The sequence below is a fragment of the Lissotriton vulgaris genome, chromosome 7, assembly GCF_964263255.1.
Source record: "Lissotriton vulgaris chromosome 7, aLisVul1.2, whole genome shotgun sequence".
NCBI lineage: Eukaryota > Metazoa > Chordata > Amphibia > Caudata > Salamandridae > Lissotriton > Lissotriton vulgaris.
This window is the reverse complement of record NC_141695.1, coordinates 950,743,297-950,759,491: the sequence shown is the minus strand read 5'-3', so window position 1 is coordinate 950,759,491 and position 16,195 is coordinate 950,743,297. Positions and strand designations below refer to the sequence as shown.

At 43.3% G+C, this 16,195-nt stretch overlaps 1 protein-coding gene across 3 annotated transcripts in view; it reads left to right on the top strand.

The window, feature by feature from the left end:
* Positions 1-16,195, top strand: part of ATP10B (ATPase phospholipid transporting 10B (putative)) — a 546,723-nt gene that overhangs the window by 404,919 nt on the left and 125,609 nt on the right. The window contains exon 1 of one of the 3 annotated variants that reach the window (XM_086931396.1): positions 3,192-3,969. The exons of the other annotated variants lie outside the window; for them this stretch is intronic. Within the exon in view, the coding sequence (XP_086787522.1) occupies positions 3,575-3,969 (395 nt within the window). The 5' untranslated portion in view covers positions 3,192-3,574. Of the gene's footprint in view, positions 1-3,191; positions 3,970-16,195 lie in introns of those variants that run through there. 3 annotated transcript variants of the gene reach the window in all.

The window sequence follows — 16,195 nt, the reverse complement described above, 5'->3', positions numbered from 1 at the left end:
TTAATTAGCAGATACTGCTGTAAATATAAAATCTAACTTGTTGAAATTCTTATATTATGGCTACAGCTACACAGGGCGAGTGGGCACGGAAATGTCCATCCAGATTTCCCTTCAGAACAATATAGCAATGTCCCTGTTACTGGATCAGCACAGACGGGCCTCCGTGAGACGCTCTTTCGTATGCTGATTGCCTTTTGTGTCTCCTTCACAGAGGTGCACATGTGCTCCTCACAGGCTCCGGTGTCGTGCCCCAGACACACACACACCAGCCCTCCTTTTGACCCTCCAGACGGCGGTGGACGCCGAAGGCTCACTTCCCTGCTTTGTTTACCTGCCTTGTTTGCCTCCCCTGTATGTTTCAAAGGCTAAAATCTACGTTTCTGTCTGTCGGAGGAGGGGGGCATGGGGGATACACATGACTTATTTTAAGACCCCGCATGGTGTCCTTTCAAACAGAAATTCGGCTTCTCTTTCCCCACTGAGAACACGGATTTGGAGGCCCGAGCCAGTAAAGTAAAATGAATGAGCAAACAGACAGCGAGCCCTCCGAAGAGAGAGAAAGGATGTGGATTGCGAGCATTTGACACGGGGGCGATTATCTATCCCAATTGCAGGATTTGCCGTTCCGTCTTTGTCATGCAAACAGGAAAAAGTCCGGGGACCCGTAATAGCCCCTGGGCGGTTTGTGTATTGGAATCGGCGCGGGCCTTTCAGGCTATCAGACAGGGAATTACAGCGGACTGGGAGAGCTGAAATACGGGCAGCCCAGGGCATTAGCGCAGATTTAGTTAATACACATTTCTTGAGGTCGAAAGAGCGGGGTTGGACCAGGAGAAGTGGGATCTCGGAATGTTTAAAAATAAGATAAACATTCACGTTTACATACACGTGTTTGTACTTTTAAACTTTACAACCACGCTTCAAAAATTCGCATTGTCAAGAAAAGCGAAAAACTCTTCGATACTACCAGCTCATTGTTGTTAAATGCTGGTCGCAATGTATTTGTATGCTCGCTTTTGATGTTTCGAATTTTACTGTATAGAGGTTGCAACCTCGGCTGTTTAACACACAAACATTCCATCAAATCTAGAGCTGCATGGCCAAGCGGATGGTGCCCCGCTAGGACCATTACAACATGTTTGAATAGTTGTCTCCAACCAGTTTGGACAGTCCAACTGCCTGTGCGCTCCCAAACACTAACCGCCTTGGTCGCCTAGATGAAGACTCTATGTGTGAGTTGCGCACATGACTGGTATGTGGAGCAGAAGCGCTGCTATTCGGAAAGCACGTTGTAAGACTGCATGTCAGTGGGAAACTGTGTGTTTTAGTAATATATTTATTTAAAGTGAGAAGTTTTTAAACAGAAATTGAAAAATCATTCCTGCCACCGACCTGATGACATTTCAATTAGTGAAGTAAGAGGCGAGTCGGGGGTCATGTGTACCCTGTAGGTGGGCTAGGTACAAATTTTACATGGAACATAATTGTAGTCTATTAAATCAAAGAAAAAAGAGTGCCTCTAATAAGAGAAATTCTGAAAGCACATTGTTTTTATATAATTGTCTTTTATGGTAAACTTTTACCGAAATAAAGATTTTTTTGAATTGAATTGAATTGAAAGCACATATTTGAAGGTGTTCTCATGTGCTATGAAGAACAAGGCGGCTCAGTAAAAATAAGATATTTGCCCAAGATCACACAATTTGAGACCAGTTTATGGACCAAGAGCATTACAGTTAGGTTGAATAGATTATTCATGTAATCAGACCTGCAGGTCTGGTAAGGTTTTTATGATTTTTCAAAGCTTGCTACTGATGGAAAACCCATCTTCTACTGTTGATTACACTATCCTGTGGGCCATTCAATCATTTTCACAAGTTTGGGTGGCTGAACAAGGGATGCCTTTGCAATTGTGTGTCAGTTACTGTTGGTGCTTACTGACCGGGGACTTGTCTTAGGTATCACCCAGAGAGGAGCAAGCACATCAATTGCTACTTGCAACACTTATTTGCAATAACAACTCTAGACATGCCACACAAATGCTCAGTTGTCTGCAAGACCCATTGTTACTCATTCTTTACAAAATACACAAAGTGAGTTTGACTTTGCTCAGAGCAATATTGGACTTACTTTCATAAGTGTTTTAATTTCAAAGGCCCTTGATTCAGACTGCAGGCTATCAGTTGCTTGGGCACCGACATTACAACTCTTTTCTCTTTATATATCTTTACATAAAAGTATATCTGACCATAGATATGATCATGCGACCTTTATCAAAAAAATCCAGTAATGGATATATGATACGGTGAGAAAGGGCTACCTGTTCTTAATGGTGGTGGAGTAAGACGATTGTTTAACATGTATGCAGAGCATCGATTTTTTTAAAGGGAGAGCTGTGTGGGCTGTGTTGGGCTGAGAGCTGTGTGGGCTGTGTTGGGCTGAGAGCTGTGTGGGCTGTGTTGGGCTGAGAGCTGTGTGGGCTGTGTCGGCTGTGGGCTGTGTGGGCTGAGAGAGCTGTGTGGGCCGTGAGAGCTGTTGGCAATATAAATAACAATGCCATTTATTTATAAGTAAAAAAAAAAGAAATGTCATGAGCAATGCCAATAACTCTAACTTTTCCAAAGGCGAAACCATTGCATTGTAAATGCTTGTGTTACTTTGTTTATCGTAAAAACATTTTGTTTTAGATGACTTTGTGCACGCTAACCGTGTATCTTTTGGAATCTGGCCCTGTATAGTTAATTCTAACTCGCTTCTGCTTTATAATCCTGCCTCTTCGAACCTTGTATTTGTTTGCATTCTGACTAAGTGTCTCTGCACAAGCCATATTTCTATGCATTGCAGTGCAGCCTCTCCACTGTGAAGCCTTGTACGCGTGCATTCCCTCCATGTATCAGTACATTCTAACCGGGTATGTTTGCATTTGGGCCCTTGTCTGTGCATTCTAGTACTTGTGCAGGAAGCACAACGTGCTCCAAATCTGTTTGTACGTCATTTAACAATTGTGTGCCTGGCACGGTCAGATCCTGTACTCAGGCTGTGGATCACGAAAGAGACATGTGCTGTCCCTCATTAGTCCAATCATCATACGACGAACATGGCCGGCTCTAGGACCCGGCGGCCCCATTCCTGGCGCGTGTGTAACAGGTTTGTGGAATGCTACAGGTGCTGCAGTGACGTGTAAGTGCGACAGGTGAGCTGCGAGGATAGTGAGCCGAGGCAGTCCGGCTGAGAGGCTAGTGAGGGGAGGGAGGAAGCCGCCTCCGAGGACAGGACTCCAGCAACAGGGGCCCGGACGAAGGAAGCTGCTCCGACGGACGTCCGAGGACGGACTCCACCTTGAGACTCGACCGCACATAGCTGGAGCACGCGGGCACTGGCTGCGCGGGCTGTGAGCGAGGGCACTTTTAGCGGGAGTCCGACCCAGTCAAGTTTTGTTTCTCCCAGTTTGCTATTGTTTCGAGGAGAGCCCCCTTATCCTGCGTTAGAGGGAGCAGCATGCGCCTGGGGATCCGGCCCAACTGAACGTGCAGAAAAAAATCAGGGGACAGGAGTACATTGGTGTCAGGCCAAAATGGGTAAATTTTGGAAATGGGCCATCCCAGGGCGACGGAAACCTCAAGACAAGACGCGAGAGGTGTCCTCCAACCTACCCTACGAGACTTTCAACTGGAAGGACCAGCCCAACCGCCACTACGCCACCAATCAGATCAAGACCACCAAATACACCGTGCTCTCCTTTGTGCCCAAGAACCTCTTTGAGCAGTTCCACCGCTTTGCCAACCTTTACTTCGTGGCGGTGGCAGCTCTGAACTTCGTGCCGGTGGTGAATGCCTTCCAGCCGGCCGTGGCCATCATCCCCATCTGCATCATCCTGGCCATCACCGCCATCAAGGATGCCTGGGAGGACCTGAGGCGGTACAAGTCGGACAAGGAGATCAATAAGATGGGCTGCCTCGTCTACAGCAGGTAACGGGCCGGAATCCTCTTGCCTCCAGTGGCAGAATGTCATATGATTTGGGGGTGCCTTAAGAATTTTGTGAGGACCCAGTGAAATTGCTCTTGGGCTTGTCACCTCAGAGACATACATAGGCCATGGTCCACTCCCCTAAGGTTGGGGCCTCCCTCTGTGGTCTAGAGGCCTACAGTAGCCCTCATTCTTGTCGTCCGTCTGGTATTTTGTGTAGATGGCCCAGACTTCATTACATCTGTGTGCTTTCTGTTTCCCTAGTCTGAATTGTGACCTTCTGCTTACTAAATGAATGGACTATGTAAGGTTGTAAGGGAGCTGTTGCCTCTCCTGGTTTCCAGGTAGAGAGACAGTCCTAGCCTTGTGCAGGCAACATTGAGAGGAGGAAGCATGCGTCCTTAGTATCTGAAGGTGGCTCTGTGTCTAGTGTCAGCTCACCTATAAACCGGTAAAGCTCTAGCCACTGTATACAAACAGGCTCTGAGCTGGAGCTTGCCAGGCAGGCTTCATTTCATGTGTGGGTGCCTTGAAGGGTTCTGTAACCAATATCGAGCAAAGTACACCTAACCATTTTACAGTGCACTTTTCACCACGAACTGTCTAGTTCAACTGGAAATATACCTAGCTCAGTCGTTCTCCATTTATCAGCTTTGGAAGGATGAATGTTTAAATCTGCCATGCCAAGATTCGGGCATGAGTCTTGCAAATTACACACGCATCTCTGCAATGCGCCTCGACTACAGTTGGGCTCTGAGAGTCTTTCTAACCTATGCCCTGAGTGCGTTGCTCCTTGAATATGCTTTGCGAGCAGGTCCGTGTTTTATTATGTTAATGTATCTGTTTACCCGTGACTGTGGAGTGTGACATGACAAATCCGGTGCAGAGCGGTGTAACTATCAGACGGAAGCAGCCGCAGGAGGAAGGCTTAGTTCTAGGTGAGCTCGTTCCTAAGCTTCGCAAGATATGTAGGGTTTCCCTGAACGGGCCGGCAATCTCTGCGCTGTCCTGAAATCCCCTGGAATGCACTCCAGTGTTACAGCATTGAAAAACAGCTGAGTACTAACTTGGAAGTGTGAGAGAGGTCTGTGGGTTGTCATCCACCAGTGTCAAATTCCAATAACCATTTCTAAATCAAACACTACACATTGACTCATCTCTTGACACTTCTAGAATGTGTCCCAATCAAGTGTTAGTCATTTTATAGACATCTGAAAGACGGAAGGCTGAGGTGGCCCTGTGTAACTTTACAGATGTGTACAGATGTTGTCAATACCAGTGGCTTACCTGCCTTGATAAGGAATCTTGGGCCTGCAAGTTATACAGTGACCCCCCCTAGTAAGTAAGTAAGTAAAAGTTTATTTGTACATGATTAATTAAAATCTTTACAAAATTATAAAAGCACCAGTAGGTACAATTAAAAAAACATTTGTACTTAAACTTAGCGAGTTAGATTAATTTAAAAGTAAGAAATTGATTAAGATCAGTTCGTGATTATCATCAGAACCATATAATGTTCGTCAAACGCTGTTAAGTCTTTTTCTTGTTAGGTCAAAGAACTTCACGACCTGGCAATTCAATTTAGTGTTGCTGGTGTTAAAGCACAATTTAACTGCCTGCCTGCAAGTCCGAACGGCATGTAGTTTGAAGAATGGTCGTAGAAAGTTATACCTCAGGTCCTTTAGTTTAGGACAGATGCTAGTGGGTGTATAATCCACTGGTCTTCTAGCGACTAGGGCTCGCCTAGACTTAGCAATTGTTAAACACAGCCCTGTTGTAGAAGGCATGTCAGCTGTGAACATTCAATTAAGGGCCTCTTTACAAGGGGCCCGATAATTTTGGCAGGGCCAATAAAGGGAGTTACCACTGTTTGACGCTCTTACTGAGGGCTTTAGTGGGTAAAACCACCTCAAATGCGGATACATGTTGCTTTGAAGAATCCGGTGTGTGGGAGTATCAGTCACTGCGTAACAAGTCTTGCGTCTGTTTTTAGAGCAGCGCCCCTCAATAAGAAATGTAGGTGAGTTTTGTATGAGGAGCCAATGAGACAGTTAACCACAGTGTTCTGTGTCTGAAGGCATCTGCTGCCATTTCATAGGGGAATGACGTATTGCCTCCTCCTGGAATTTGCGTGTGTGTTGGAAGTAAATTACCCTGGCATAGGAACATGAAATCTAGATTGTAAGAAGGCCAGGCCTGATTCGTGCCTAGTCTGTGAACACAGACCCTGCGCTTCTCCATCTTTACATTCAAAGTTATTAATTGTTATTTGTTAATAGCAAATGTCTGCATGTGGTTCGATTAGATGGAAAAACTAGAATGGATAACTAAGCTTTACAACTACTTTTATCAATAGGTTTTTAGGATTTTAAATCGTTTTTCTGATGAATTTTATCTTTTATTCCCATAGTGATGGTACAAATGTAAATATTTTAATAACTATTCATGATATATGTTTTATATTGCTCGCATGTTCACCATTGTAATGATTTTTATTAATCAAACAATAAAGTATTGACTGCTGCCATTACAGGCTGCGGGGACTTGGTCTCTGCATCCTGAAAAAAACATAATTAAAGGAAGATTAAGGGGGTTGGGGAGAATTATATAGCCCCTTGGATCAAGTAGTGGGGCTCCCAGTGTTAAAAAGAATGCTAACTTTACTGCAGGGTTTCGCCACTCTCAGTGAGTTGGCTGCTCACAGTGGTTTGGCCGCAGAGCCTGCTGAAGGCTGAGAACAGGGAACTGTTAAATGTGGCACAATCAAAAAAACTCCCAAAATACGGAGATGAAAAAGGAGGTTAAAGTGTAGTCATTACGTTGATTATTATTCTTTTTTTTAAAAAACCTTCGAAATTCACTAAGTTCCAATTATGGTTGTCAATTCAAAGAGAAGAAGCACTGAATTACACATGTTAAGATTATGATTGCAATTCATAACTCACACTACAGCCATGCAAACTGTAGCTCGCACAATGATAGCAATGTTTATCACTGCATAATATTTATACCAATAAGTAACAACACATAACAGCCTAACTTATTTAAATAATAAATACTCAAGCCAATAAAAAATACTAAATTCATAGTCTATGCTTTCGTATTATTAAAAGAAATCTGGTATATAATAATATCTGTAAGAGTATTTACAGAATTTTAGTTGCATATGTCATATCAAGGGTTGAGGCTTACAAGCATTGCATTTGGTGTACAATCTAACTATATTTTACATGGCTGTTGTGCAAGTTATGTGTTGCGGTTCTAACCATAACATGCAAATATTAGTGTTTTTTTACGTTTATATTTCCAACCATAATTGCACTTTAGTTGTAACTTTTGTTTTAAAAGTGAAATATATTTCACAACCTAGCAATATCCAGAGTGTAGTATTGGTTAGGTATGGTTCAGTATGGCAAGTTTCATGCAGATCTGTCAAGAACAGGGAACATAAAAAAGTGGTGTTTTAGATTCTACTCCCAATAGATTAATTGCTGTACTCTGCAGAAAAAATTGCTGAACGGAATTACATCAAATTTGTCATGAAAGTAGGACTTTACTCATGGAAGTGTCTTTGCTGGGATTGGTGTAAATCTATTCAGTAGTTTTTGAGAAATTGTTTAAAATGCGTTTATGGGTGAGCCTGAAATGGTTAAATTATAGGGATATCTGAACTGTTCAGCATAAGCATACCCTCACAGGTGTCAGTGTGCTTTACAAACATACGTAACCTAAAATAACTTTTAATCTGTGGATCCTCAGTGGGTTCCTAAATCCACAAAGAATTTGCAAAACGAATGAAAAAAATAAAGGTACACCATCAGAATAAACCTATGAAGCTTTTGCTCTCATCATCCATTGTTTTTTGGGAAATCCTGAGAGATACAACAAAAAGATGTTGTGATTGGCTAACCCCTGCCATGCATGACCTTCGGCTGTATGTTGGTTGCCTGCAGTGGGTTGGTCAAAGGGCTGTACCACAGGCCTGGCCCTGTTGCCAACCCCATCTACACACACCTATTGGGAATGTGCAGCAGCGCTTGCATCACCATCTCCCTGGGGGGAGGCCACTGGGAACTGTTGAATATGGTATATGATTATAATCGTCGAAAATTCACTGAAAAAAACAAAGGTTAACATTGAGTTATGGTTGGGTTTGGGTATAACACCTCAATGTATGTTTAAAAAAAACTGAAATTCACTTAAAACATGTAATGTATTGGTACAAATTAAGAAAGAAATGCCATAAAAATTGTAGTTGTAACTGTAAATTGTATTTAGATAGCACTTACCACCCCTGAAGAGGCGTTGAAGTGATTTGCGGAAAATAGCAGCACGCTACTTTGGAACCTAAGATTAGAGGTTAATAATGGTTTTGTTTTCTTTGCACATTAGCTGTGTTAGGTGTGTGCTCTTGATTTGTGTGTTAAGAAGAGCTTAGAGAATGGATAAAATGATGGGAATGGATTTGAAAGGCAGAATAGTAAGTTTTGTGTAAGCAGTGGTTGCGTATGCCTGTTCGCTGAGTGACATAACTAAGAAAAAGGAGGAGAATGTTTGAAAAGGTTGCTTGGGGGTTCATAGTAGTCAGAAAGGTTTGGAATGAGTCAGAGGGGTAATGAGACAAAGGTGGAAAGGAAGATTTTTTTATATAAAAAATAACACTTGATCAGGTTGTACTGGCTGGAGTAAAACCCTTTATAGAAAATCAATACGTGTATAGAAGCAGTTGTGTTAACATGCCCTGATGTGCACGTTTATCTTGTGGTGAAGTATGCAAATGTTTTCATGGTAATTCTTAAATTTTTATTAGGAGACATTAACTCTTTTTTATAGGCACATAAACGTACAGAGAAGCAGCAATTATGACATTGTCTGATCTACTCATCTGGTGGAGTAATATAAATGTTTCTACTTTTTTTAATGCATCTACAGGAAGCATAGTTCAGTGCATAATAACACATGTATAACAACATCGTCATCGCTATACCGTGAGAAGCATACTTTGTCATATCTGAGTATACTGCTGTGGTACACTGTTGAATTGTGAATCTAGTTGTCATGTGGGAAAGAGCCAGCTCCTGACTAATCTTCTGATGCTAAGATGGTTGTCAGTGGATCTTATGTGTGTGGGTGGCGAATTCTATAGTCTGGATGCTTGAACAGAGTAAGATTTTCCAACTGGGTTTTTTTTCTTGTGTGTAAGAATGTTCAGATGGCCGGCCAGCCATAAGAGTAGGTTCCTATCTTGTATGTATTTGATGATTTTTTTTTCTGATGAAGTGTGGTCTTTTGCCATGTATTGCTTTGTGTGTGATACAAAGCAGCTTAAAGGTGGGTCTTCTGGCAACTGTAACCAGTGTAGAGCCCTCAAGACACGGGAGATGAGTACTTGTAGCTTTACATGTAGGAGTAGTCTAGCAGCAGTGCTCTGAAGATTCTGTAACTTCAAAGTATGGTAAAGATGAGCCTTGATTCAGACCACTAGCATAAGCCAGTTTTGCCAGGACAAGAATGATGGTAACTTGTACCTTGTGAGGGAATCCTAGGTGCAGGAAGTTCTTGATCTGACTTTCTTGTCCAGTTGTGCATTCATTGAAAGCTTGGTGTCCATGGTAATTCTGAGTTTTCTTACCTTAGATATTTTTGGGGGTGGTCCTATATCACGAGGTCAGGCACAGAGAGTGTCCTAGGTTTTCCAGTCACCACATGTATTTCAGTTTCAGAGGCATTCAATTTGAGGTGGCCCTATGTCATCCATTGGTTAACGGCCCAGATAACGGTTAGGACCACAATTCATAAATCACACAACAAGCATGCAAACTGTAACTCGAACACCAAAAGCAATGATTATGTGCTCACAATATTTATAACTAATAAATAACACCTAAAAGTTCAATGTAATTAAATAACAATGCATATTCAAACCAGAAGATAATAATACATTCATAGTTGCCTCTTTCAGAGTAGTATGTATGATAAGATATGAAATCTCATCCATAAGATTATTTGAAAGGTTTCTAATCTTGATTGTGGTCCTTGCCATGATGTGTGTGTATATGTGTATGTGTGTATATATATATATATATATATTCTTTGTTCTACGGTATTTATTATGAAATACTATCTTATAACACCTTTTAAACACAAAAAAAGATCAGAAGTACTTGAGTGGGGGACACAGAAGTGCGAGGGGTTCATAGACCCAGCCGTCCTTGTTGCCTTATTGAGCTTAACATCTTTGTTCTATAGAACTCTCGATGCTAGCATTGTGTGGCCATCTACACATCCTTTTAGCTTCCTTGGAAGGATTAGTGTGCAGTGCAGTGCAGCTTACAAGGCCCTACCAGGCAGACCGGAAGGAGCACGTGCAATGAAAAGACCCATCCGCTATGACTTTACCGGAAGCCCTGATGCCGGCCAAGAGATGCCAGGTAATAATTGCTCCCTCTGGAATGCACAATGAATGATGTCGGGTGACCTGCTTCGGCTGGCGTGTAAGGAGTTGCAGTAATCGTGTGATGTCACGCCCTAATAATGCCCTGCTGCAGCCCCGCCTCTGTGCTGTGTATTTCATTCCTGTCCTCTCCAAAGTCTCCTGGGTGGAGAGCATTGTTTGTCAATGCCGTCACTCAGTGGATTAGCAATGCAGACTTTGGCACAGATTTCAATTTGAGAGGCCACTTGGCTGAGATAAAACCACCAAACATGCAGGAGCCAAGTGACAGTGAGACTTAAGAGGTTAAAATTGAGCCCCTTGCTGCTGGTAGTGAAGGCAGAACTCTTTCAGCAGCATTGGGCCTTGTCAGTGTCGTCAGGCAGTGTCATGGGCCCTGGTGCAATGAGGGAAATGCCCCTCTTGTCCACTGTTTAAACTGCGAAAAACATAAATAGTCATGGTTCAGTGGGCCCCTTGGGGATCTGGTCTCCGGTGCACTGCACCTGCTGCACCAATGGAAGCTCCGCCCCTGGGCCTTGCTTCCCGCGACTTCATCATAGAAAGAGTAAGACTCGTCGAGGTACAATGGCTGAAGCAGTCAGCATTTGGAACTAAAAAACAAATCTCTTGTAAGAATGAATACAGCTGACGTGGGGTAACTTGAAGGAGCTGCTTATGAATTGTAACTGGCCAGGGAAAGCTGACCTTTTGCATAAAAAATGAACTGGCCCCACCCTGGTAATATGATTCGAATGTGAGCAGATACATTAAATTGTAAACTCAGTGCTTTTAATGAAACTATTAGTAAATATACCCTGGTGAGGTTAGTTCACCTTTTTCGGTGCAATATATGTATGATCATGAATAACATTCGTATTCAATGTGAAATTCTTACGTGAAACAAAAGTACTTTTTATACTATACATTCATAGAGGTTTATTGAATTCGTACCACAGAGGTTACGTGGGGTTCCCGGCGCCTGTTGGACAAGCAGACAGTATGGCAATTTCAGAGAGCGCCTCGTACTGTTTTGAAATCTTCGGTTTTAAAAGAAATAGAGACCTCTCGTGGACCACATTTTGCTTAGTTTATATGTAACATTGAGTATCCACCCCTCCTTAGGCCCATACAGCACAAACATATTTCGCCCTATTTTTTGATGTCGTATAAATGGCAAGTTGTTTCTACATTTTAATACTCTTTTTGAGCATGATTCCAAGGTTTCCTTCTGTATTGCTAGATAAATTAACTGTAAGGGACAGAAACACTACCTGATTTTCTAAGGATCACCCAGCTTATGTAGTGAGGAAGCCATGATTGTAACTAGTGTTGTCTGCTTCTGCAGCTGAGACCGTAACTTTAGACCTCATTGTAATGTCTTGCGAAGTAGGAATTATGGAACCCTTTTGGCTCCAGATGGACTCCGTAGAGTCCAGACTTGGGAGGATGCTACAACTGGTGCCAAGTCAGGGGATAAGTAACCTGGAGATCCAAAGTACTCTCCCAGACAGTTTAATGTGGTCCAAGCAAGCTGCTCATGTGTGCCACATGTGATGTGATGTGATGAAAGTATAGCAGAGGCTACACAAACATGGTTAAATGGTGCAGCGGATACCTGCCTGCCTCTATCCCGTTGCAAAGGAAAAACACATCGCCCTCCTGCCCCCTGGTACACAGAAGCTCTTAAGAAAGAAAAATCCACATGTAAGACCCTGGAGAGGCAGTGGTGAAAAAACTATGAACTCCATCAGAAAGAAGTTTACAGAAAGGCCAGAAATAGCTATCATTCAGCATGCATGAAAGCCAAAGCATGCCATGTTACTACTAGCATTAACATGGCCGTAAACAAATCCCAGACTCTCTTCAATACTGTAAAAGAGTTGGCTGGTGAGAATGCTAGAGCGGAACCTACCCCTCTCAACACCCAGCAGTGCCAGGACTTGGCTTCTTTTTTCACCGATAAGATTGATAACATTGTCTCTAATATCAAAAGGGACAGCACGATCACACACAAACAACAAAACATCCCCCAAGGCCCCAGAGGAAATTGTCATCTTGAAGCATGGCCTCCCATTAATCTGGATACACTGAAGAAATTATTAAAATCGATCAAATCGGGTTCCCCACGTGACCCTATTCCTATCAGTATCATGAGTAAATTAGAGGACTCTGCCATGATTTCCATAGCTGAGATACTGAACGCCTCCATTGAGCAGGCCACAGTTCCTGCTCTATGGAAACATGCTATGGTCAGTCCTCTACTTAAAAAGCCGGCTGCAGACCCTAGGATATTGGCAATTATCGTCCAATATCATTACTGCCTGCCTTTTCAAAAATTTTAGAGAGGCACATCCATAAGGCACTTTCAACTTATGTGGAAAATAACGAGCTTCTTCATTCGTCCCAATCTGGGTTTAGGGGTGGTTATTCCACCGAGACAGCCCTGCTCGGGGTCACAGAAAAGATCAGGGAGCTCATGGATGATGGCCAAACGGTAGCATTGGTCTTGTTGGATCTAAGTGCGGCCTTCAACACCATTTCTCACTCCATACTGCTTGACAGGCTGGGGGAGAATGGTGTCGAAGGCAAAGCACTGGAGTGGATTAGATCATGCTTATCCCCCCCGCACTTTTCAGATCTCCTCTTCGGAGGCATTCCACTCTCCTCATGGTGTGCCACAGGGATCGATCCTGAGCCCGTTGCTTTTTAATTTGTACCTACGACCATTGGCCAATGTTGCAGAAAACTTTGGTCTTATTTTTATGACTTATGCAGATGATTCTCAAATCCTGTTTTCACTTTCCAAATCTGACTCGTCTGCTCCATCTGCATTAAAAATAGGCCTGCAGGAAATATTTAGTTGTATGTCAGCTAATCAACTTAAATTAAATGGGGAGAAAACAGAGGTCCTCCTCGTAGGGAATAGTAAAGATCTCTGGAGTGATCCCCATTGGCCATCGTCATTAGGTAAACTTCCACCCCCAGCCTCGCAGGTTAGAAACCTTGGGGTCATCATAGATGACAATCTATCTATGACTCAGCAAGCAAATAAAGTGGCAGGCATATGTTTTACCATTCTTAAATGGCTTCGCAAAATTGTCTGGATGTTACCACCTACTACCCAGAAGGCCGTAGTCAATGCCTTAGTGACATCTCGGCTTGATTACGGTAACATCTTGTACTTGGGCTCAAACAAAGCAGTAATAAGACGTCTGCAACTGGTGCAAAACGCTGCTGTCAGACTGCTTTGCAGAATCCCTAGATCCGCTAGGATCACCAAACATCTTAGGGACCTGCATTGGCTCAGGGTTGAAAACCGGATTCGGTTCAAAACCCTGACCTACCTATTTAAAATCAAAGCTGGCACTGCCCCCAAATACCTTCAGGACCTTGCTAAGCCCTACCTCCCCAATCGCAGTCTTCGTTCATGCACTGCTGCGAACTTTGCGGTACCGAGGTTCAAACGGGCTAGAATAGGCGGGAAAACTTTTTACTATTTGGGCCCAACTTTGTGGAACACATTACCTATTCATATACGCAAGGAGGAAAGCTATATGAATTTCAGGAAAAGTGTAAAAACCTGGTTGTTCGACAAATAAGTGCTTTGAATATTCTCTATCCAGTTGTGTTTTTGTGTTTTGCTGGTCCAGCGCCGGGAAACCCTTTGTGGGTAGCTGTGCGCCTTACAAGTGTTATAAAATAAAAATAAATAAATAAATAAATGCAGTCAACATGAGGAACCAACGCTTATAACATGTGGATTCAAAGCACAACTCCAGCTGCTGTAAAGCAGTAAGAAATTATGAAAGCTTTTCAAATAAATCTTCGTATCGATGACAGAGAACTTGCTGGTCAGATCATATGTAAAGGTACTGACACCGACTCTTGCCTCGCCCCCACGCACTTCTCACCCTGCCCCCACGTACTTCGCACCCTGCCCCCACGTACTTCTCACCCCTCCCCAGTATCCCCTGGGTCCTCTTCCTCTCAACCTTACTATCAGGCAGTGACAGCTAACAGGTTAACTCTTCCTACCCATCACTGATGCTCTTCCACTTGTTCACCTTCCTTGAGCCTGCAACTGCACAGGCTCAATTCCCCGTGCCTCCTCGCCCATAGGGACTCCCAACTCTCCCTCGCCCACTACCAGTGTCACAGAGGGGCTGCTTCTACTATCTACCCCTAGTCTGACCTCCGTAGAATGTAAGTCGGCCGACCTCAAGCACGGTAAGCAACTAGTTAATGATATCCTGTAGAACCTATTACTCTTTTCATTGGAGATGAATACATTTTTGATGATTAATTCAATCCCGAAGACTAATCTTCCCAGCACTCCTGCAACAGGCAAGCTTTGCATGAGAATACCTTCGTCCAGGAAAAACCTGCTAATTTTTCTTGGGAAAACTCAACCCTATCCTAATCACCACTGTAGACCCCATAGAACTACCAACCATTTGTCCGAGGATGTCATCAATCCCTCCTTCTGTCATATAATGGCACTCGCAGTGTCTCTCAACCCTCGCCCCACAATATTCAACATATACCTTCCAACCCATTTTCGTGAAACCCCTGTCAAGCCCAGATCCATGAACAAGAATAGCCTAGTCCGTGTACCCACAGTACACCTAGAAACGGTGGCAACTAAATCTCACATCAAATCAATGCTCCTTAATTGCAGGTCAGTGGTCAAACATGCTGCTGATATTGCAGACCTTATTCTTACACATGACCTAGACCGCATGGTATTAACAGAAACAACATGGCTCAATGACTCCTCCTTGCCAATTCTGGACATATTAATATCTCCGGAATAGAACATCATCAGACTGGATAGACCTGTTAAAATGGGTGGCGATATTGCATACATTTATCGTTCCAGTCTCACCTTGAGACTCTTACAAACAGTACCGATGTCCTCTTACGAACTCCTGAGTGTCGAAATCTGGAACAACAACAAGGTTGTCTGTTTGCTCCACGCGATTTGTTGGCAGGGCATACCCAGACGTGGGTCCTCTGCTTACTTTGCCACTGGATTCAAGCTTGCCTGGCTGATTAGCCAGAAACCTGTCCAAGGATGCTTGTTTCCGGTCCAGGAAAGACATGGCTTGGCAATTCGGGCTGGACTGTTCCCATGAGGCACAGGCTCAGACTGATTTGCATATGGCCATGTCTGAACTGGGGTGGCGGAGTGAGCTAAAGAATGATGATGGATTAAACCCAGATCAGTTGACTGGGGGTGGGTACTTGCAATGTTCCCATTTTGGTTTGAAACATGTAGACCTAACACATACCACAGATACACTAGGTCCTAATAAAGCCTTTATTGTATCAACATACACTGTTTTTAATATTGTCCAGTAGTCTTAGAATAAATAATCTTTGGATAAGTCATACCAGGACAATTTTTAACTCACTGACTTTTTTTCTTTTTCACATTCATCACTCACATACCCGCTCCACTGTATCTCAGGTGTCGCAGCACACCTTGACGGCACTCGGCTGTCAAGGTGGCCCCGATGATGAAGCATGTCACCGACCAGGTCGGTGAGTGAGGGGTTCCTTAAAAACAAAGAAGGACTTCTTCTTTTTTTACATTAGTGTCTCATTCCACCAATATTGGTTGTCTAGCCTTGTCTTTGGTGGTACTCCTTATTTTTGTTATATAGTTACCCAACCAGGGGATCGGGAGTACCCTTCCGTCCACCTAGGTGGATAAAATCCCTTTGCTCTCTAACCTTGTTAAATACATACTTGCAATGTTCAACACTCCGTTCATCATCTCCTTTGGTTTT